The following is a 24,081-nucleotide window of genomic DNA, read 5'->3' on the forward strand; positions in this document are numbered from 1 at the left end:
TTCCATTATGGTTTATCAAAGGACATTGAATATAGTTGTCTGTGCTATACAGTAGGACCTTGTCTTTTATCCCTTTTGTGAATAATAGCTTACATCTGCTAACCCCAACCTCTCACTCCATGACTCTGCTAACCCCCTCCCCCTTGGCAACCCCTTGTCTGTTTCTATTTTGTAGATAGGTTCATTTGTGTCATAAAAAAGTTTTTTTTTCTTTTGGCTGCACCCACAGCATGCAAAAATTCCAGGGCCACAGATTGAACCTGAGCCATAGCAATACAGTGCTGGATCCGTAACCTGCTGAGCCACTGGGGAATTCCTGTGTTATATTTTAGATTCCACATTTAAGTGATACCATATGGTACTTGTCTTTATTTTTCTGACTTACTTCACTTAGTATGATAATCTCTAGTTCCATCCACGTTGCTGCGAATGGCATTATCTTGTTCTTTTTATGACTGAGTAATATTCCATTGTATATATGTACCACATCGTCTGTATCCATTCAACTGTTTTTTTTTTCTTTTTTTCTTTTTAGGGACGCATCCACAGCATGTGAAAGTTCCCAGACTAGGGGTCAAATTGTAGCTGTAGCTGCTGGCCTATGCCATAGCCACAGCAGTGTGGGATCTGAGCGCATCTGCAGCCTCCACCAAAACTCAGAGCAATGCCAGATCCCCAACCCACTGAGCAAGGCCAGGGATCAAAACTGCATCTTCATGGATACTAGTCGGATTTATTTCCACTTCACCACAATGGGAACTTCTCCATTCATCAGTTGATGGACATTTAAGTTGTGAAACTTTTTGTTTAAATTAAAATAGAGATGGAGTTCCCATTGTGGCTCATTGGGTTAAGGACCCAACGTTGTCTCTGTGAGGTCATGGGTTTCATCCCTGGCCTGGCTCAGTGGGTTAAAGATCTAGCACTGCTGCAAGCTGTGGTGTAGGTCACAGATGCAGCTCAGATCCAGTGTGGTTGTGGCTCTGGCATAGGCTGCAGCTGCAGCTCCAATCTGACCCCTAGCTCAGGAACTTCCATATGCTGCAGGTGTGGCTGTAAAAAGAGAAAAAAAAAATTAAAATAGAGTTGATTTACAATGTTGTGTTAGTTTCAAGTGCACAGCATGTGATTCAGTTATTCAGTTGTGTATTTTTTCTTTTTCACATTCCTTTCCCTTAAAGGTTATTATGAAATATTGATTATAGTTTCATATGCTATACACAGTAGGTCCTTGTTGGCTGTCTATTTCATATCTAGAAGTGTGTACATGTTAATCTCCTACTCCTAATTTATCCCTCATTCCCCCACTCCCCTACTTTGGTAACTTGATGCTGAATATTTTTGTCATCCCAGCAAGGCTGGCTTCACATGTTTTTATAGTCTGTAACTTTCTTCCCCTTTTTTGCAACAGTGTCAGCAGATGTAGCATCACCTGAGAGTGGCAGTAAGTGTAGACACATTAAACTGCTTTAGCTCTGGGGATGGTATTGAGTGTTTGCTGTATCCTGTGATGCAGGACATGGGGTAGCCGCTGGGATTTAGTTAGTCTATCTAGAGCTAAGGATGCTTTGGGCTGGGTTTCATTGCTTGGGCTCCTATATTTGACTCTTACTTTGCCCACTTTTTTTTTTCTTTTGGTGAAATACTTTGCCAAGGTACTATTTTGTAAGATAAAATCCTTTTAAGTACCTTGCAGCTTCGGTAAACTTCTGTGGTATGGTCCTTTTTGCTAATGCCAAGTGAAGGTGCATGAAACCCTCTGTTCTGAAATTGGAGTTGAAAGCAGCTTACTCTCCTCAGTAAAGACAGCTGGCTGTTTTATATCTCCAACTTAAAGTCTTTTCAGGAATTTTTTTTTTACAATTCATGTAGGAGAAGAGCATGGAGCAGCTTTTTTCTTGTATTTATTTTTACATGTATCCCTGTGTTTGGAAATGTGAGTGTGTGTTTCTTTCTCATAGGTTGCAACAGGTTTGAAGTGACACTAGAGAAATCCAATAAGAACTTTTCCAAAAAGATTCAGCAGGTAGGCAGTGGAAGAATATTTGACTTCCATGAGACCCTATCACAGCTAGAACTTTTGTAGCATTATTTATTCATCCTCATATTCTCTGTCCTCCCATTTATGCTGGGATCTCTGTCCATCTATCATGTACCTGAGACCCTCTTTCATGAGCAGAAATTGTGCTTGATGTAATTATGTCAGATCCCTGTTGTTGATATTAGCCTTTTAGTCTCTTAAAAAAAAAGTATTGTAGTTAAAATGAACATTTGCTAAACCTTGTCAGAAATGTTTGAATCTAATGATTTGCTATTTTCCAGATCCATGTGGTTTCCCAGTTTAAGATTCTGGTCAGCTTGTTAGGTAAGAAAAGGGGTTGCATTTGTATTTCATGTGTCATAAAACAAAAGCAAGGAGTTCCTGATGTGGTGCAGTGGGTTAAGAATCTGATTGCAGCACCTTGGGTCACTGCAGAGGTATGAGATTGATCCCTGGCCTGGTGCAATGGGTTAAAGGATCTGGTATTGCTACAGCTGCAGATTGAATTCAATCCCTGGCCTGGGGGGAACTTCTCTATGCTGTGCGGCCTTTAAAAAAAAAAAAAAAAATTATGATCTGATTAACCCTTTCATGGCTACTTTGATAGTTGTTACTTAACCCTGAAACTGATGCGTTCCTAACCAGATACAGGAGGGCACACAGATAATAAAGGCAACATCATCCCCCACAATCCTGAGCTCTGTTCTCCAAGAAGTGTCACTTTATTCATTCATTCACTCAGTAATTGAGCAAATATTTGTTGAGTCCTACCTAGGCATCGAGGGTACCAAGTTGAATGAGACACAGTTTCTGTCTTTGAAACTTAGATTCTGATTGTTAAGACCAAAATGACAGAAAGTAAGCATGTTTCAGTGTGATAAGATACAGTGGATATTTATAAAAAGTGTTGTAGCATATTAGTAATGGGAGGGACAGCATTGTCCAGTGGATGACTAGGGTTTCAACAGGAAGACCAAAGTCAGCAGAGCATTGTAGACAGAGGAAATGGCTTAAGCAAAGGCCCTGAGATCTGACCAGACTTAGGGTGTAGGGTGAGAGACAGGTGAGGGATCAGAGCGAGACTGTTCAAGGCCTGGTTTGAAAAGCCGTATTTTCATGGAAAGCAGCCAGTGAGGCCTTTTCTTGACAAGCAGCAGAACTAGAAATTTGCCTCCTGCTCTGTACTGTTCAGCCCAGGACCCAAATGGTAGAATCAATTTAAGCTTAATTTCTAGGCAAGAGAGGAACACAACTAAAACGAGGTAGGAGGCCCAGGTGAAATTATTGTGCTTGCTTTGTTGGACAAGACATCCTTGCCAAATTTGTACCAAATCCACAGGGGACTTCCTTTTTCTTACTGGAGTTTCCTGATATAAATAGCTTTGAAAGGAATTCCTTGTACAAATATTGCATCACAAGTTTCCAGACTTGAGAAAGACAGAATATGAGAGTGCTCTTTAGAAGTGAAAGAGCCCTTTTTTTCAAGCCAGTCCAAATTTAAAGGAACAAAATATCAAAGTTTAGATGACTAAGTGACCTCCTAAATATTTTATACTGTTGATGGACCAGAATAAGTCATTGTTAGTGAAGCTGAAAGTACATCTTGAACCAACACTTGCCATTTGGTTCTTCTGGTTGTTACACAGTTGTTTTTTTTCTTTGTCTTGAAGGTGGCTATACTAGAAAATTTTGATCATTTATACTGGTGTTTTACCTCTTTCCAAACAGAAAATAATATTTATGTCCACGACCTACTGACATTTCAACAAATCACCACAGTTTCCAAGGCAAAGGGAGCATCACTGTTCACATGTGACCTCCAGGTAAGTGGAGGCAAGATGAAATCTGACTTTGTGTTTAATAGATAACAGCCTTTCTTAGAGTTCTTTGGTGGCCTAGAGGTTAAGGATTCAGCATTATTACTGCTGTGGCTCAAGTTGGATCCCTGACCTGGGAACTTCCCCATGCTGTGGGCGTTGCCAAGGAAAAAAAAAAGATACAGCCTTTCCTATATCATTCCTACCATTAAATGGGAAGAATAACATTGATATCAAAGCTCAGCAGAGATTCCAAAGAGAATATTTGATTTTGGATTGTATTAGAGAAATTTCCTCCTTAATAGGTGAGCCAAAGTTGAAACATTTACATTCCTTGTGTGTGTGCTAATTAGAGCACCAGAGAGCCCTATTTCAGGAGATAGCTAACCAAAGATGAAATGTCTGTTTGGCATAGACAAACCAGTAATGGGAATTCAAGGTAGTAACTGTCCCATCATGGCACAGCGAAAACAAATCCGTCTAGATACCATGAGGTTGCGGGTTTGATCCCTGGCCTCATTCAGTGGGTTAAGGATCCGGCGTTGCCATGAGTTGTGGTGTAGGTCGCAGATGCTGCTCAGATCTGGCATTGCTGTGGTTGTGGTGTAGGCCAGCAGCTGCAGCTCTGACTTGACTCCTAGCCTGGGAACCTCCACATGCTGCAGTTGAGACCCTAAAAAGAAAAAAAAGAAAAGAAAGAAAAATTGATGCTTGTTCTAAACATACTGTGGTTGTCTTTGTTTTTAGGTAGTTTTCATTATTCAGGAAAGACATTTCTCCTGGCTTTTGCCAATTCATCATCCTTGTGCTCTTCAAAATCTGCCTCACCCCTCTACACAGCTTTGATCACTTTTAAGCACTCAGGGTCTACATTGACGGTGCATCCATTTTATACCTAGATGTTTTCTGTCCCCCTACTCCTTTAAAGGATTGAAAGTGGGCCTGCTCTCACTGACACAGACTGGTCCCTGGCCCTGAGTGTATTGACAGCCATGAGCAAGAAACTTTTATTTATTTATTTATTTATTTTTATTTTTATTTATTTATTTATTTATTTATTTTTGTCGTTTTGCTATTTCTTGGGCCGCTCCCGCGGCATATGGAGGTTCCTGGGCTAGGGGTCGAATCGGAGCTGTAGCCACCAGCCTACGCCAGAGCCACAGCAACGTGGGATCCGAGCCGCGTCTGCAACCTACAGCACAGCTCACGGCAATGCCGGATCGTTAACCCACTGAGCAAGGGCAGGGACCGAACCCGCAACCTCATGGTTCCTAGTTGGATTCGTTAACCACTGCGCCACGACAGGAACTCCTATTTATTTTTAAAAAGGAGGAAGCAGTTATGTAGGTTTTCCTCTCTAAATGGTGAACATCCATGAGATTTTCTGGGGCCAATGTACTTTGGCTCAGCTTGTCTGGCAGTGTGACCTTGTATGACAGGATGTTTGGATTAGTAGCCATTTCAGGGTAGAAAACCTCTAATTCAGTTGTCACTCAGTTACGGAGTCATCATGAGCGCATCCTCATTCGCTCTGGGTGTCTCTTCCCAGCACACAGAGACTGGTGACGAGGTGTTGCGGATGTGTGTGGCCGTGAAAAAGAAGCTGCAGCTCTATTTCTGGAAAGACAGGGAATTTCATGAATTGCAGGTAAAAGTCCACTGTTATCTGGTCCATGGGTTGGATGGGAGCTGCTGCTAAACTGACCCACAGCTTGAAAGACTTACTGTTCAGTTCTCATGAAGCTCAGGAGCTCCATCTTAGAGTTCTCCCTAGAAGAATGCCCTGCTAGTATGAGTACCTGGGCGTTTCTTGTGCCCACTTGTCTACATTTACGTCTCCTGGCCTTCAGAGGCAAGAGTAACATCATTCTACAACTGTACAGATTAATTCCTTTCAAAGTGGGTTTTCTCCTCTTCCAGATATGCCTTGTCCAGTTCATGGGTGACATATATTTTTATTATGGATGGTTTCCTGGCCTTGTGCTAATAAAATTGTATTCAGATCAGGGTGCGGGTGATTTTGCAGAATGGAGGTGAAAGAACAAGAAGGTCATTTTTTTTTTTTTTCTTTTAACATCTTTCCAGTTGAACTCTTGCTCTCTTTCTTCAGGGGGACTTTAGTGTACCAGATGTACCCAAGTCCATGGCCTGGTGTGAAAATTCTATCTGTGTGGGCTTCAAGAGAGACTACTACTTAATAAGGGTAAAATTCAACTGTTTTGCAAATATCATCAGCTTGCCTTGGGGAAGGTGATTATAAAGTTACCTGGGGGAGATGATTATGTGCTTCTGAGCTATAGGTCAAGAGACTGCCTTAAGTAGAGTCTTTGGCATAATAGGGTTTGTGTTTGTATGCTTGGGTATTTTTCATGCTTTGAGCGTCTTCCACAAATAAGATGTCGGTGTAACTTAAGCCAGGCAGAATCAACTCAGACCTTTATATAATGAATTATCCATGTCCTGTGTCTAGTTATTGGACTAGATAATTAGGGCTGCTTGCCTCTGTTTAATAACATTCTGATGGACTGCTGTCTTGAGGCTTGAAAGCTCAGGAATTATATACTAACTGTAGTATTAACTTAAGTATTTTTAAGTCTTGAGTTTCCTGCCCCTCCCCCCCAATTTTTTGCTTTTTAGGGCTGCACCCTTGGCATATGGAGGTTCCCAGGCTAAGGGTCCAATCAGAGCTACAGCTGCCGGCCTATACCACAGCCACAGCAGCGCCAGATCTGAGCCACACCACAGCTCACGGCAACGCCAGATCCTTAACCCACTGAGTGAGGCCAGGGATTGAAGTCGCAACCTCCTGGGTCATAGTCCAATTCGATTCTGCTGCACCATGATGTGAACTCCCCAAGATCTTTTAATATATTTGTTGTAAAAGTTATTTTCAGTTTTTTTAAAAATTTCAAAAGCCATGTGTTTATTGTAGAAAATTACAAAATGTAGATAAGGAAAGTAAGACAGGCAAGTTATCCATAATTCTCCCACTCAGAAATAATCACAGTTAACCTTTTGGTAATGGGCTTCTGTGTCTGTTTACCAAAATATCGTGTTATACACATTGTTTTATACCCTGCTTTTTCTCTTAACCTACATGGTAAATATCCATGACATTGGTAGTTTTACCCTCTAATATGCATACTAAATGTAGAAAAGGTTACTGTACCATTCATTTTATAGGACAGTATAAATTCCTCAGCTTCATACCCCTCTCATAAAATAGACTTGGCAATCCTCGAAGCTCTCTCCCCACCTCCCACTTCCCTACCCCATGCTGTGTTAGCTCTTCATTGTTTATCTAGTGAATATCTTGGTTCCATATTTTTATTTTTGGAATAGCACAGTTTTATCAGCATCAGCACCGCAAGCCTGTAGGTGAGTACTGCTGTGCCACTGACTGCATAGCAACTAGGTAGACAGGTGCCTGAGAGAAGCCTGCGAGGGGTAGGAGGCAGAGCCACAATTTGGAGGAGGCTCTCATTTCTCTGCCTTAGATATGGCCATCACCTTCTTGAGGGTGCAGTGTTTTGAGGGCGGGAAAGCTTGCTTCAGGACCAGGTTATTCAAAACATACTCATTTATTTACGTAGAGTAAAATTTATTCGTTTGGATCTATGGTTCTGAGTTTTCACAGATGTCTAGAGTTTCATAACCACCACCACAATCAAGATTCAGAACAGTTCTCTCACCGCCCAAAATTCCCTCATGCTGCCTCTTTGAAGCCAGCCCTCCTTTCACACCTCAGCCTCTAGTAACCACAGATCTGTCCTTTGTCTGCTACAGTTTTGCTTTTTCCAGAATGTCATATAAATGGAATCATACAACATGTAGCCTGTTAAGCCTGGCTTCATTCACTTAGCATGATGCATTTGACATCCATCTGTGTTGTGTGTGTCAGTATATTCCTTTTCGTGGCTGAATAGGATTCCATGGTATGGATGTACTACATACAGTTTATCCATTCATCAGTTGAAGGACAAAGTTGGTTACAATTTTTAGCCATTATAAACAAAGCTGCTATAAACATTTGCCCCCAGATTTTTGTGTAAAAGCAGGTTTTTGTTTTTCTTGAGAAAATGCCTAGGAATGGGATTGTTGGGTTCCATGGTAAGTGTGTATTTAACTTTATGAGATGCCAAAAAACAGAGTGGCTGTACCATTTTGCATTCTCACCGGCAGCACATGAGAATTCCACTTGCTCTGTATCCTCGCCAGTACTTGACATTGTTAGTTGCCAGCCTAGATGCTTTTCTCTGTGTTAGAGAAAAGCATATCTTGTGATGACAAAATTTGTCATAACAAACTCTATAATATTTCTTTATGCCAAATGACGAATATTATTGGCTTCTGTAGGTTTGGAGTTTTAACTTGATTTTTCCATGCCATCGTGTTCATGCCTCTGGCTGGAGAAGGCTGGGTGACTCACTCTGTGTCTCCCTTTAGGTGGATGGAAAGGGGTCCATCAAAGAGCTCTTCCCAACAGGAAAACAGCTGGAGCCCTTAGTTGCACCTCTGGCAGATGGAAAGGTGGCCGTAGGTCAAGATGATCTCACCGTGGTGCTCAATGAGGAGGGGATTTGCACGCAGAAGTGTGCCCTCAACTGGACGGACATTCCAGTGGCCATGGGTGAGACCACCATAACTGCTCTTTCCCACCTTGGGCTTGGGCTGTGTGCCACCCTCAGATTGGAACCCCGTTGGTAGCTTTAGCTGACTGTGGTTTCCACTGTCATTCACTCTCAGTTCCTCTTGTAAGTAGAAAAATATTTTAGAATAATTAAAAATGGAATATCTTGGAGTTCCCATTGTGGCCCAGTAGGTTAAGAACCTGACTGGTATCCATGAGGGTGTGGGTTTGATCCCTGGCCTTGCTCAATGGGTGAAGGATGCAGCATTGCTGCAAGCTGCGGCATAGGTTGCAGATTCAGCTCAGATCTGGCATTGCTGTGGCTGTAGTGTAGACTGGCAGCTGCAGCTCCAATTCGACCCCTAGCCTGGGAACTTCTGTATACCACAGATGTGGCCCTAAAACACACAAACAAAAAAAAAGGATATTCTGGTTTTTGTAGGAAGTTGGGTTTTGCCCTAGAGGAGAAATCATGTAATAGAATTGTACATCTCAGGAAGTGAATGTCTAATGCTATTTTTACCTCTCAGTTCCTTTTCTTTTACCTTCTTTTTAATTGTTTTATTGTGTCCTCTGCCAAATGGACTACATTTGGAAAGTATTGGAAGTTCTTTATTTAGTCCTTTAATGTGTATAACTCAACGTCCAAAGGTCTTTGACGTGGTGGTAATTGCTGCTCTTGTTTTTTTAGCTTAGCGCTCAGGGTGTATTCAGGTGTGTCTCTCCTACACATTATGTGTTTCTGCTCTGACACCTGCCTCAGGCTCCCAGCTCTCTGTGATTGCCTGGAAGCATATGACCATACTCACAGAAATTCTTTTTCACTGGGAAGAGTGAGCATTTGTGACTGGAGTTCCAGTAGTGGCTCAGTGGTAACAAACCCAACTAGTATCCATAAGGATTCGGGTTTGATCCCTGGCCTCGCTCAGTGGGTTAAGGATCCAGGCATTACTGTGAGCTGTGGTGTAGGTCACAGACATGGCTCAGATCTGGTGTGGCTGTGGCTGTGGCGAAGGCCAGCAGCTATAGCTCTTGTTTGACCCCTAGCCTAGGAACACCCTAAAAAAAAAAAAAAAGAAAAGAAAGAAAAGAAATAGTTACTGCTTTGGGGGGCATAAGGACATGCTGTCTTTAAGGCCTCTAGCTCAGGACATAAGGATTACATCTTGGGTAAAGAGATGAAACAAGGGCCTGGTTAAGGTGTTGAGTTGAAATTTGATGGTTTAGAAAGGGAAAGTTCATTGTTCAGTTAGTCAGTAAGAAGTTTCACTAAGATTGGACTAGACCAGGCAGAGAGTTTAGGATCTGGCTTGAAGGAAAATTTCATTCATTCTAGGCAGAAAGTATAGTTTGACCAATGAGCAGAAAGGCAGAAGCTATGCTGATTTGTGAGAGGGCATCCAGCAATGGAGCTGGCTGAAACAGATGGTCTGGATTATGGAAGAATAAGGAAGGGCCAGTTGTTAGAGGCCCAGGAGAAGGTCTGAGTGGCCAGGAGATTCCTGAGTGGTAGATTGTCTTGATAAAAGCCTCATGGTCTAGGGTGGTTATTCTCCTGGTGATTAGAGATGAATAGACCAGAAGGAGTATTTTAGAAGGCTCAAAATTATGTATATTAACACATTTTGGGGATTGGGGGAATGTTTAGGAGCTTCACAAGAAGCTATGTGATGTTCTAGGGACCCTTGTTTTCCCTTCAGAAGAGGGAGATGAGGTGAAAGTGTGTGAAATATGCTGGAAGTGGATTTCTGACTCTTGTTTTAATCTTGGCCAGTGCCCAGCACCTTTGGCAGTGTTTCTCAAAAGCGTTTTTGTGCCTTAAAGTACTGGGGGCGAAGACGTTCTTTCTAGGTAGAATGGACCATCTGATAGGAAGAAGATGAACCTTCTTAGAATGGAGTAACTTTAAACTCTGCTTATATCTCTGCTGTCCTCCTCACTACTTTCCCAGGCTCTAGAAGGGCCTCCCTGTCCCTGTGCCTTTTTCCAAGCTATTACCTATTCCTTTCTTCTCTGCCCAGCCAGTGTCATGCTCCTGTGACCAGGCGCCTTTCAGTGGCACTTCCTCTCTGAAGTCTTCTCTGATCTGTAGGCAGAATTAGTCACTTCCCCCTTGGTATTCCCACCGCCCTTTCAGCTTTCTTTGTTGGGGCAGCCGCCCTGTCCCACTGGCCAGTGAGTTTTCTGTCTCCTCTGCTCACGTAGGAGCTCATGTCTTGGTCCCCTTTGAGTAGTGCCTGAAATATCACAGCCTCTTAGTAAATGCTCGCTGAATATACAAATCATATCAATGTCAGCCATTCATTATATGCCTGCTGCACACCAGCCACTCTGCCAAGGCTGAAGAGGCAGACAGATCCAGACCACCTCTGTTGTCAAAAAGTTGGGGAGACTGAAAAAATGATAAGATATATCAACCAAAAAGGTTTTTATTGTAGATTTCTTCTCTTTTTTTGGCTTTATAGGGCCACACCCACAGCATATGGAGGTTCCCAGGCTAGGGGTCGAATCGAAACTACAGCTGCCGGCCATAGCCACAGCCACAGCCATGCCAGATCTGAGCCATGTCTGCAGCCTACACCATAGCTCACGGCAATGATGGATCCTTAACCCACTGAGCGAGGCAAGGGATCAAACCTGCAACCTTATGGTTCCTGGTCAGATTTGTTTCCAGTGCACAACGACGGGAACTCCAGATTGCTTCTTTATTGAATTAGACCTTATTGAAAGTGGACTAGATTTTACAAGGACAGAGAAATTTTACATATTTATACAAATTATCATGTAAGAAAATTGTAATAGTTTTTAAAAATGAGACCAGCCTAAAAAAAAGAATCTAATACAAAACCATGGGCTATTTAATTTTTTTTTTTTTGGTAAGATGAAAAATATCAACATAATAACAACAACAGCATTCAAATTGATAAAGGTATTACTTAGGCCTCAGTTTCCGCATTTCTGAGTTCCCTTTGGCTTTGAAATTTTATTGCAGTATTCATTTAGAGTATAAATTTCAAATATAACCTGAAAAACTCTTTTATCAGAAAATAAATAATGGAGTTCCTTTCGTGGCTCAGCGGTAATGAATCTGACTAGTATCCATGAGGACGCATGTTTGATCCCTGGTCTCGCTCACTGGGTTAAGGATATGGCATTGCTGTGACCTGCATTGTAGGTTGCAGACGTCGCTTGGATCTGGCATGGCTGTGGTTTAGGCCAGTGTCTACAGCTCTGATTTGACCCCTAGTCCGGGAACCCCTATATGCCGTGGATGAGGCCTAAAAAAGACAAAAAAAAAATAAAGAAAGAAAGAAAATAAATAACAAGGAAGACAAATTTATAGCAAGTTAGCCACATAAATATTCTTTAGGAGTTTCCCTGTAGCTCAGCGGGTTAAGGATCTGTCTGTAGTAAGGGCTCGATTCTTGGCCCTGGAACTTCCATGTACAATGGGCGTGGCCAAAAGAAACAGAAAAGAAAATGGCTACGCTGAGAATGCCATCCAGCTGCATTCTCTGTGAACTGGTGAGCATCAGGTAAAGCTTTATGACTTATCCCTGTGAAAATCTAAAGCAGAAATAACATTGGCCAGAAATTTCAATTTCAAGGAAAAAGAAGAAAAAAGAAACTGTCCTCTTCTTGACCTTCCTAAGAGAATGAAAAAAGAAGTTGTGTGACCTTGTGCTGCTGTGATGAGAAAGGAGCCTGTGACACTCTCACCCAGTTCTCTCAAGGATACAGCAGGAATGGGATCAGGTCACTCTGAACAAAGCTGGATGCATCTTTTCTGTGCATGAGATTTCTCTTAGCGTCGCTGAGACAAGACATTTTCCTTTGTGTATCACAGTATGGGATCTTGGTATTGGACTAGTGGACTATTTGGAGATCCAAATGCAGCTAAGAAATGAGAAGCTGAATCAGTTCATAAACCTAAAGCCTTAGAGCAGAAATACAACTCAGAATGTTCTCTCTTGTGCAGAGCACCAGCCTCCCTACATCATTGCAGTGTTGCCTCGATATGTAGAGATCCGAACATTTGAGCCAAGGCTTCTGGTCCAGAGCATTGAATTGCAAAGGCCTCGTTTCATTACCTCGGGAGGGTAAGGAACTGCTTTCTTTACTGTAGCTGCCCTATTATTCCAAAGCTTAAAGTATTCTGTGTGTCCATAAAGCCATGGCGCTTTTGCTCATCCTCTTACTCTGTCTCCAGATCAAACATTATCTACGTGGCCAGCAACCATTTTGTTTGGAGACTCATTCCAGTCCCCATGGCAACCCAAATCCAGCAGCTTCTCCAGGACAAGCAGTTCGAATTGGCTCTGCAGCTCGCAGTAAGTCTTGTTTCTGAGATTTGGGTGTGAGTTTGCCTTCCTCATTGTTCTCCAGAGCAGGTAATTTTAGTTTATGTTCGTATTTAGTTTGGGCTGGAGGAATATCACAGAGCCAAAAGTCAGGGGATTTGGATTCAGGATCTGCTCCCACCATAAAATATCGAGGGAACTCGAAATGCTTTCACTGTCTCAGTTCGCTTATCTGTCAAATGTACAATTAATGCCAGTTATAATAATAGCTTCTCATAGAATTAATAGGACAGTAAAATAATTTAATAGATATAGTATCGCCTTGAAAAATTAAAGACAATGTAAACATTAAAATAACAATCAAGAGTTCCCATTGTGGCTCAGCAGGTTAAGAAATCCAACATAGGGTCTGTGAGGATGCAGGTTCAATCCCTGACCTCTCTCCGCCTGTTACGGATCCAGCATTGCTGTGGCTGTGGTGTAGGCCAGCAGCTGCAACTCCATTTTGACCCTTAGCCCAGGAACTTCTATATGCCGAAGTGCTGCCATAAAAAGAAAAAAAGTAAAGAGTAACAAGGAGTTCCCATTGTGGCAGAGCAGAAATAAATCCAACTAGGAATCATGAGGTTGTGGGTTCGATCCCTGGCCCCGATCAGTGGGTTAAGGATCCAGCGTTGTTGCTGTGAGCTGTGGTGTAGGCCAAAGATGTGGTTCAGATCCCGAATTGCTGTAGCTGTGGTGTAGGTTGGCAGCTGTAGCTCCGCTTAGATCCCTAGCCTGGGAACCTCCATATGCCTCAGTGTGACCCTAAAAAGCGAAACAAAAACAAAAACAGTCAGATGTCAGGGTTACAGTTCAGATGAATGCAATATCTGGAGGGCCCTCAAAAGCCCTTTCACTGATGGGTTCCTGTGTTCAGATAAGCAGGCCTTCAGTAGGTATTCTGAGCCCACCTCAGGTTGCTGCATTCCCAGGCCTGCACTCTTGTGACTGTCACTCTCCTTGAATGTTTGTGTGGGATGTTACTCACTGCAGAGTGTTGACCATGCTCTTGCTTCAGTGATGCTTCCATTGCCAGCATGCTTCTTGCACTTGACTTTCAAGCTCTGTCTGTTTATTTAAATATCCCCACTGGTGATTATTGTCATCTCTAAAGGGTGGATTTGATTTTAGGAAACAACTAAAAGTCATTCCAAGCTTCACTTAGTCATTAAACCAGACAGTGTTAATTTGGTAAAAGAGAAGAGGTTTTTATTCAGATAATAGTAGGAAAACTTAGTTTTTAGAGTATCTTATTAATTATTTCTGAAAAGAAAACAGTGATCACAAATTTTGAAATATGTATATTTAAAATTATATATGGTAGATACTTTTAAAGAGCAACATTTATTTTGGATGTATAAGTTATAGATTCAAAACAAAAATCCAGGAGTTCCTATAGTGGCTCAGTGGTTAATGAACCTGACTAGCATCCATGAGTACTTGAGTTCGATCCCTGGCCTCGCTCAGTGGGTTAAGGATCCAGCATTGCCGTGAGCTGTGGTGTAGGTCGCAGATGTGGCTTGGATCTGGTGTTGCTGTGGCTGTGGTATAGGCCGGCAGCTATAGCTCCGATTAGACCCTTAGCCTGGGAACCTCCATATGCCATGGGTGCAGCCCTAAAAAGACAAAAAAAGAAAAAAAAATCCAATCTTAATATTTACAGACATTTAATATCCCATAAAGATTGTTTCTTTGTTGAGGCATATAATTTCAGCATCTTACTATTTTTTTCCCACTCATCTATTGCTCTAAATTATTTTATTTTCATTTTTGAAATAATGAATACTCATGAACTCACTCTCCTGCCCCCAAAAGTAATTTCTATAACCTGTATGTTCTCCCCATCCCACCCATCTGCCTACCCTCTAGATATAGACACTAGACACTATTTTCCTAAATTTTATGTTATCCTGCCCTTTAAATTTTTGTTTAATCTTTTATGTATATTTGTGTGCTTGAATATGTATTTACTTCCTAAACTTTATCAAAAAGGGTACTAGGTAGCACATAGTATTTCGAGTATCTATTTTTCTCAACAGGAAGGTCTGGGGTCTTCTCAGTGATCTTTCTGTTGCAGATTGACTGTTTAATCTTCAGTAGAAAAGATGGAAGTGGGTTTCCATTTTCCCTTCTATTTTCCAGGCTTGAATTTGCTAGGTGTTCTGCTCTGTGATGAGGAAGGTTGCTTGATATCCTCTTAGCTTTTAAAGAACCTATCTTTTATTTAAATAAATCAGAGAGCATAAATGAAACTTTCAGAAGGCAGTTACAATACTAAACTTTGGTATCAGGCTGGAAAAGGCATCCTAAGGTTGGACCCTTTAAGGACATGGAGGAGCAGGAAACGGGGAGGGTTACAGAGTCCTAGGAAGGTAAAGAAGTGGAAACAAGTATTTCCAGGCTGCTTGGAGCCCATCCTGAATGGTACAGAAGATGTGGCTTGAACATCTGGGAATAACTTATATAGGGAGGCTGCCCCAGGCTTTGAGAGCCTTTAAAGCACCAAGCAGACCTCAGCCCAGGCGCGGCCACATCATGCTCATGGTGGTCTGGATTAGGGTGACGGCAATAGAACAGAAAAGAAAGGGAGGGAACATATGGAGAGACATTTTGAAGGAAGAAATGTGTTGTAAAGGTTGGTTGAAAAGGATGTGGGGTTGGGGGTGAGGAAGGTTAGAGGAAGAAACAGATAATAAGCAGCTGTATCTATTTGGATTTTACTCTGAACAGGACCTTTCCCCACTGTGCCAGCTATGTTAAATGTCTTTCATTCCTTGAGCATGCCCTGTTCTCTGACATTTTCGGGCCTGGCAGATGTGCTGGCCTCTCTTCCTGCCTGTCACCTCCCTGTCCTCGCCTGGCCAACTCCAGCATGTCCTCTGTATCTCACATTCCTCCTGGGAGCCTTCCTGGACGCACCACTCAGACTAGACTGAATACCTATCCCATACGCTTCCATCATCATTCTCCCTGTTTTGTTTTGATTTTCTGCTTTTGAACTAAACTCTAGACTTTATTCAGACTTTACCAAGTTTTGCATTAATGTCCCTTTTTCTGTCCCAGGTTCAGATTTAGAAATCACATTGTATTTATTTAGCTGTCATGGGTTCTTAGTGCCCCTGATCTATGACAGTTTCTTCGTCTTTTCTTGTTTTTCAGGACTTTGGCAGTGTTCAGGAATACTGGTCAGATATTTTGTAGAAACCCTGTTGTCTTTTGATTGCCTAGTTACTTATGATTAGAACGTAAGGGCAGTCTGTGAGGGCAGAGCTGTGGGACTGCTCTGTACACTGTGGCATATGCATGGCCTTAGATACTGTCTGATACCTAGTAAATGCAGATACATAGTGGTTGAGTGAATGAGTTCTTACCTTTTCTACTCTCTTTTTAGGAAATGAAGGATGATTCTGACAGTGAAAAGCAGCAACAGATCCATCACATCAAGAACTTGTATGCCTTCAACCTCTTCTGCCAGAAGCGTTTTGATGAGTCCATGCAGGTCTTTGCTAAGCTTGGCACAGGTAACAAGTGGGCACGGCCTTGGGATAAGGAACTTAAACCTCGAGGGAGGGGAAACTGGAAAGAACAGGGAGAAATGATGCCAGACTTCCGAGAATGGGGAAAGTTTACACTCAGCCAAATTGATCCTCGTACATAGCAGGATCCTGTAGGTGGCCACGTGGCTACATATTTACAGTTCCGATGTTACAGTCTCTGGTCTCACCTATGCATCCAGACCTCCAGTTTTCTGGGATGTTTTGCTCTTGCCGTTAAAGGAAGGTAACAAAGTCAAGTCAGTGTACGTGTGTTTGATCATCTAGTAGATTCTGAATGCTTTTCTAGACCAAAGTCACCGACCTAAGCTTAGTAGGATTCAACAGTAGTTCATTTTTGAGAGCCACATAGGGTGGTGCTGCAAAGCCTTTCCTTTTCTCAGTGTCCTAAAAACTGTCTAGACATTAGAGCGTTGTGGTGGAGAACAGGTGCTCTGGAGTCAGACTGCTTAACCTCAGGCAGAGTTATTAGACCTCTCTGTGCTTCAGTTTTCTGCTCTGCAAGGCGGGGCAAGTAGTACTACTCAGCTCATAGTGTTGCTGTGAAGATTAAGTAAAATGATTAGATCAGTAAAGTGCTTAGAACAGTGTGTGGTACTTAATAAATGCCAGGTAAGTATTTGCTGTTATTATTAAATTTTTCATTTGAGTATATTCCATTTTTGCTTATAGATCAAGCTATATATATACTTGGCTTGACTCTATATCTTTCTCTCCTCTTTTTTCCTCCTCTTTGTTTCGCCTTTTTTCTACCTTCCCTTGACCTTGGCCAGTAATAAAATATGGAAACTCCCTTTATCAGTGAAGGTTCTTGGTTGTGATCAGTGGAGACCAGTTCTGATCAGTTAAGCAGTAGCTGGTTAAATCAAGTATGGTTTCTTGGAATATTAGGAGAATGGCAAGTGGAGGAGCCTTCAAAATTAGGGGGGGGGGGGACCAGGCTTGGGAATGATAGAACCCAAGGTTACTCTGGAGGCCCTCCCAGCAGGAAACAGGGAGCCAGACAGTAATCTCTTTGTAGCCAAGACAGCAGGGGCAGTCCTCTGCTGGCACAGCCCCTTCCTTAGCTGTCACTGCTACTACCTCCCCTGTTGTTTCATCCTCAATAAAAATTGCTCCCCATCAGTTTGTCTTAGCTATCAAACATCAGCCCCAAATTTAGTGGCTTAAAATAAATCATCTGTTATCTCTCTTGGTATCTGTTAGTTAGGAATTTGAGGGCTAAGCTGGGCAGTTCTTGTTTGGGCTCTCATGTAGTTGCAGTTGTACTACCTGCTGGCTGGGCTACCTTCATCTGAAGTCTTGACTAGGCTGGAGGATCCACTTCCAAGAGGACTCACTCTTATAGCTGACAAGTTTGTGCTGGTTGTGGACTGGGGGCCTCACTTCTTGTCCAAGGGTGTGTCTCCATAATGTTGTTTGAATGTCTTTATGAAGAATCACTGGCTTTTCCTGGAGTGAGCAATCCAAGAGACCAAGCAGGAAGCCTCAGTGCCTTTTATGATGGTTACTTCTCTTATATTCTGTTGATTTAAAAAGGCTTTCCAAGTTCAAGGCATGGGAGCATAGACCCCAGCTCTTGGAGGATTATCATCATTGCATAAAAGAAGTGTGTAGGGTTGGATATATGTTGGTGTGTGCCATACTGCTTGTCAACCTTAAATCACTTTTTCAAGATCAAGGGTATCCGATTGGCTGGGACTAGGTCATGGTCTCACTACCTCTGACTGTACTAGGGGTGGGGAAAAAGGTTGTGGCTCTCCTTTGCCTCTGAAGGCCAAGGTAAGTGCCTAGGACTGTTCTCCCACCAAGATGGCATGTGGTGTAGGAGGGGTAGCTCACCAAAAAGAAATAGGTTCCTCTTAAGAAGGGGGATGGAAGCTGAATAATTTAAAATCCATGAATACCTGGCATCCTTCCTCAGAATGAACTTAGTTGGAGCGTTTGTCTTCAGTGTGCCATCAGCTCTTTGGGAAGACACTGGCATAATAAGCTAGACCTGCTGTAATAACTTGGTCCTTTTCCCATGTACTGACAACACTTGAACTTCAATCATAAAGCTTTTAGGTCAATCCTAATGAAGCTACTGCCTTTTAATTTATTCATTCCACAAATATATACTGAGCTCTCAGAGGGTGCAGTACACTCTGCTGGGCCCCAAGCAACAGTAAGCAGACAGGAATTGTGCTTTTCAAAGAGCAGTCTAGTACGGAAGATAAGGCACAAGTGGACCCTTCCCAGTGGCGGGAGGTGTGTGCTGGTGGTGATGTCATCCGGGGGCAGCTGGCTCTTGACTGGTTCTCTTGGGCAGCACCTCCATTGACTGACCTCAGTCTAAGGTCTGGTCCTTAGGTTCTGTAAGTGGATATTCTTGATATGTCCAGAGATCATCAGATTACTAGTGACAGGCTGATCCTGACACATGAGACTGATATCTTAACAAAATATCCCTTTGTTTGTTTACAGTAGGGAGGCTGGATCCCTTTCTAATGGCCAGGATATTCATATGGCACCGTTTTTTATATGTATTGACGCAAAGGCATTTTTTACTCTTAATGCTTGAATGTGGTCCTGCACATTATATTCTATAACAGATATGAAAAATAACAGGACTTATGGGAAGAATAACATTGGAGCAGACCTTGGAAAACCTAGACAACTTTGTAAGTGGAACACTAATAAAAATAATTATCCTCCTAAAATAAATTTCGACTGGTGTTGGTAATGATAGTCCTTTAGAGTCTTAAACCCTGGGGCTGTGCTTTCTCCTTTGAGACACAGATCTTTGAGAATATTTTCTTCTAATAAAAACTAGTTTCATCAGAGTAAAAAAAAATCCGATCCTGGGCATAGACTCCTTTGTGAGACCTCCAAACAGTTAATATGGGGAGAACATCTTTGCCTCATTTTAATTCTCATCTTCCCCAGATGGTTTAACTTCATAGAAAGTATACTGGTTCTTGAAGCTGCTAATTAACTAGCTTCTACTGAACTAAAAGAGGGCACTTTTGTAGGATTTTCAGCTCTTTAGGTCTCCCTGTATAGTTAAGGTTTCTCTTTAATTGTGAAAATACTTGTCCCTGGTCACATCAAAATACTAACAGGCTGGGGAAAATTGCTTACCAACCAATACAGCTTTTGCCTCATACTGACAACATTCTCCCACTTAACCAGTTGCACGTGAGCTAATTCATGTTAAAGAATGTGTCACACTTAGCATAATACCCTTTAGGTCTATTTATGTTGTTGCCAATGGCAAATTTAATTCTCTCTTATGACTAATATCCCATTCATAAATATATAGTACATCTTTATCCATTCATCTATTGATGGACCCTTAGGTTGCTCCCATATCTTGGCAAAAAAATAATGCTGCAGTGAACATTGGGGTGCGTTTATCTTTTTAAATTAGTGTTTTTACTTTCAATAATTAGCTAGAACTAGAATTGCAAGGTCATATAATAGTTCACTTTTAAATTTTTTCTTTATTTTTTCTTTTTTTGACTTCTGTCTTTTTAGGGCCGCACCTATGGCATATGGAGGTTCCCAGGCCAGGCGATGAATTCGAGCTGTAGCTGCTGGCCTACACCACAGCCACAGCAATGCCAGATCCGAGCCATGTCTGCAACCTACACCACAGCTCATGGCAACACCAGATCCATGGCACGGCCAAGGATCAAACCTGCATCTTCATGGATGCTAGTCAGATTCATTTCTGCTGAGCCACGATGGGAGCTCCCATAATGGTCACTTATTGATTGTATTTCTGTGGAATTAGTTGTAATATCTTTTTTTTTTTTTTGTCTTTTTGCCATTTCCTGGGCCACTCCCGCGGCATATGGAGGTTCCCGGGCTAGGGGTCAAATCAGAGCTGTAGCTGCCAGCCTACGCCAGAGCCACAGCAACGCAGGATCCGAGCCACGTCTGCGATCTACACCACAGCTCACGGCAACGCCAGAACCTTGACCCACTGAGCAAGGGCAGGGATCGAACCCGCAACCTCATGGTTCCTAGTCGGATTCGCCAACCACTGCGCCATGACGGGAACTCCTGTAATATCTTTTTGATTTCAGATTTTATTTATTTGGGCCCTCTCTTTCTTTGTCTTGATGAGTCTGGCTAAAGGTTTATCAATTTTGTTTATCTTTTCAAAGAACCAACTCTTACTTTCATTGACATTTTCTGGGTTTTGTTTGTTTTGTTTTAGGGTTTTGTTTTACTTTGTCTCCATTTCATTTATTTCTGCTCTGGTCTGTATTGTTTCCATCATTCTGGTAACTTTGGGCTTTTTTTTTTTTTCTAGTTCCTTTAGGTGTAAAGTTAGATTGTTTAATAAGCCTATGTGGCTATAAACTTCCATCTTAGAACTACCTTTGCTGTGTCCCATAGATTTTGGAAAATTGTGTTTCCATTTTTATAGTTTGAGAGATACTTTTTACTTTCTTCACTGTCTCATTGGTTGTTTACTAGAGTGTTGTTTAATCTTGATTATCTCTGTTTTTTACTTTCTTCACTGTCTCATTGGTTGTTTACTAGAGTGTTGTTTAATCTTGATTATTTCTGTTTTTTCCAGTTTTCTTCCTGTAATTGGTTTCTAGTTTCATACATTTGTGGTCAGAAAAGATGCTTGATATAATTTCAATTTTAAATTTGTTTTGTGGCTGAACATGTGATCTATCCTAGAGAATGTTCCATGTGCTTTTGAAAAGGATATGTATTCTGCAGTTTGAGAATGGAATGTTCTGTATATATATATTAAGAAGTCCATATGGTCTAATGTGTCATTTAAGGTCATTGTTTCCTTACTGATTTTCTATCCATTGATCTAAGTGGAGTATTAAAGTCCCCTGCTATTATTGTATTACTGTCAATTTCTTTGTCTTTGTTAACATCTTTGTTTTAAAATGTACTTTTTCTGGGAGTTCCTGTCATGGCATAGTGGCAATGAATCCAACTAGGAACCATGAGGTTGTGGGTTTGATCTCTGGCCTAGTTCAGTGAGTTAAGGATCCACGCGTTGCTGTGAGCTGTGGTGTAGGTTGCAGATGGGGCTTGGATCCTGCGTTGCTGTGGCTGTGGTGTAGGCTGGCAGCTGTAGCTCCAACCCCTAGCCTGGGAACCTCCATATGCTGCGGCTGCGGGCCTAAAAAAACAAAAAGACCAAAAAAAAAAAAAAACCCACTGTACTTTTTCTGGTATGAGCATTGCTACTCCAGCTTTCTTTTCATTTCCATTTGCGTGAACTGTCTTTTCTGTCCTTTTGCTTATTTTGTTTGTTCGTTTTCATTTTTTGTATTTCCTTTTGCATTTTAGATCTGAATTGTGTCTCTTAGAGGCAGCATTTATATGGGTTTTGTTTTTTTATCCATTCAGCTGCCCTATGTCTTTTGATTGGAACATTTAGTCCATTTAAAGTGATTATTGATAGGTATGTACTCATTGCCATTTAAAAATTTGTTTTCTGGTTGTTTTTATAGTTCTTCTCTGGTCCTTTCTTCTTTTAATCTCTTCCCTTATGGTTTATTTTCTTTAGTATTATGTTTGGGTTCCATTCTCTTGTTTGTTTTTGGTGGGTTTTGTTGTTGGTTTATTTTATCTATTTATTTTTTGGTATTGTAGGGTTTTTGGTTTGTGGTTACCATGAGGTTCATATGTTTCTGTCTGTAAATTAGCAGTTTATTCTAAGCTTATATTTGCTTGTTTAAAAAGCAGTATATTTTTACCTCTCCTCCTAAGTTTTATGCTTTTGACATAATATTTTACATTTTTTCACTTTGTGTATCATTTAACTACTTACTGTGGTTATAGTTGGTTTTATTTTTATTTTTATTTTTTTTCTTTTTAGGGCTGCACTCACAGCATATGGAGGTTCCCAGGCTAGGGGTCCAATCAGAGCTACATCCTCCGGCCTACACCACAGCCACAGCAGCATGGGATCCAAGCCACATCTGCAACCTACACCACAGCTCACTGCAATGCTGGATCCTTAACCCAGTGTGCAAGGCCATGGATCGAACCCTCAACCTCATGGTTCCTAATCAGATTCATTTCTGCTGCTCCACAACAGGAACTCCTATAGTTGGTTTTATGACTTTTGTCTTTTAACCTTTCTCTTAGCTTTTAAAGTGGCTGCTCCACTGCCTTTACTATATATTTGCTTTCACCAGTGAGAATTTTTTTTTCCTCTTTCGTATACTTTTTTCTTCTAGTTACGGCCATTTCTTTTCCAGTTAAAGAAGACCCTTTAACATTTCTTTTAAGGCTGGTTAGCAATGGTAAACTAATAGATTTTACTTATCTGAGAAACTCTTTTATCTTCCTTCAATTATGACTGGTAACCTTGTAGGGTAGAGTATTCTCGGTTGTAATTTTTTTTTTGTTTTTTTTCCTTTCAGCACTTTAAATATATCATGTCACTCCCCTCTGGCATTTCTGCTGGAAAATCAAATGATAGCCTCATGAGGGTTCCTTTATGTGTGACCAGTTGTTTTTCTCTTGCTGTCTTTAAAATTCTCTCCTTATTTTTAACTTTCCCTATCTTAATTATGATATGTCTTGGTTTGGATCTGTTTGACTTCATCTTGTTTGGGATTCTCTATACTTCCTGGACCTGAATATCTTTTTCCTTCCACAGGTTAGGGAAGTTTTCAGCTATTACTTCTTTAAGTAGGTTTTCTGCCCTTTTCTCCCTTCTCCTTCTGGGAACCCTATGATGAAGGTTTATACTCTTAACATTACAGTTGTCCCTTAAACTGTCCTTATAATTTTTCATTTTTTTTCCCTTTTTGCTGTTCTCTTTAGGTGATTTTCACTGTTCTGTCTTCCAGATCCTTTATGTGTTCTGCTGTATCATCTAATCTGTGATTCCTGCTAGTATATTTTTCATTTCAGTCATTGTATGCTTCGGCTCTGATTGGTTCTTTCTCATATTTTCTAACTCTTCATTGAAGTTCTTAACTGTATTCCTCCATAGTCCTCCCTAGTTTGTTGAGCGTCTTTATGGACATTACTTAGAACTCTTTACCGTAAATTACTTATCTCTGTTTCTTTAGGTTTTTATTTCTGGGATTTTATCTTGTTCTTTTGTTAGGAATATACTCCTCTGTCTCCTTGTTTTGTTTGACTTTCTGTGTTTTTATGAATTAGGTAAAAACAGTTAGCTCTCCTAGTTTTGAAGGTGTGGACTTGTGCTGGAACATTCTATGTGTAGATGGCATATGCTGGCCAGCTTTTGCTGGCTGGCTGGGGGTTTCCAGGGGTGTGCTAAGTGCTGCTAGGGCTACCTTATGGAATGGCTAGAGCTGGAGTAGTGTGAGCTCGTGGTTTCCCTGGGTGCACTGACCCCACTTCCCATGCCCTCTCATCTTTGGATTGTTTTCTGAGAATAAACTCTTAGAAGTGGTCTGAGTGCTTTTTTCCTGATTGAGGTATCCATATTTTTGCCTTAGCAGTATAAGAGTGATTCATTTTCACACTATTACAAGCACTGGGTAGTATTATATAAAAATAACTTTAATTAAATGCATATAAAGGAGTTCCCTTGTGGCTCAGCAGATTAAGGATCTGGTGTTGTCACCACAGTGGCTCTGGTTACTTCAGTGACACAGGTTTGATCCCTGGCCCAGGAACTTCTGCATGCTGTGAGTATGCCCACCCAAAAAATAATAATTAATTAATAAAAAAATAAATGCATATG

At 41.4% G+C, this 24,081-nt stretch overlaps 1 protein-coding gene across 5 annotated transcripts in view; it reads left to right on the forward strand.

Annotated features, from left to right (window-relative positions):
• The window catches only part of VPS39 (VPS39 subunit of HOPS complex), a 51,643-nt gene that overhangs the window by 14,961 nt on the left and 12,601 nt on the right, over nt 1-24,081 (forward strand). Inside the window, exons 3-13 of one of the 5 annotated variants that reach the window (XM_047766607.1) lie at nt 1,412-1,444; nt 1,962-2,026; nt 2,323-2,365; nt 3,770-3,864; nt 5,408-5,506; nt 5,969-6,061; nt 8,305-8,488; nt 12,468-12,588; nt 12,699-12,819; nt 16,223-16,352; nt 18,980-19,048. In XM_047766607.1, coding sequence (XP_047622563.1) covers nt 1,412-1,444; nt 1,962-2,026; nt 2,323-2,365; nt 3,770-3,864; nt 5,408-5,506; nt 5,969-6,061; nt 8,305-8,488; nt 12,468-12,588; nt 12,699-12,819; nt 16,223-16,352; nt 18,980-19,048 — 1,053 coding nt within the window. The remainder of the gene's footprint in view (nt 1-1,411; nt 1,445-1,961; nt 2,027-2,322; nt 2,366-3,769; nt 3,865-5,407; nt 5,507-5,968; nt 6,062-8,304; nt 8,489-12,467; nt 12,589-12,698; nt 12,820-16,222; nt 16,353-18,979; nt 19,049-24,081) is intronic. The other 4 variants (XM_047766609.1, XM_047766608.1, XM_047766610.1 and 1 more) reach the window with 4 other exon arrangements.

This window comes from Phacochoerus africanus, chromosome 2 (genome assembly GCF_016906955.1).
Source record: "Phacochoerus africanus isolate WHEZ1 chromosome 2, ROS_Pafr_v1, whole genome shotgun sequence".
NCBI classification, from domain to species: domain Eukaryota; kingdom Metazoa; phylum Chordata; class Mammalia; order Artiodactyla; family Suidae; genus Phacochoerus; species Phacochoerus africanus.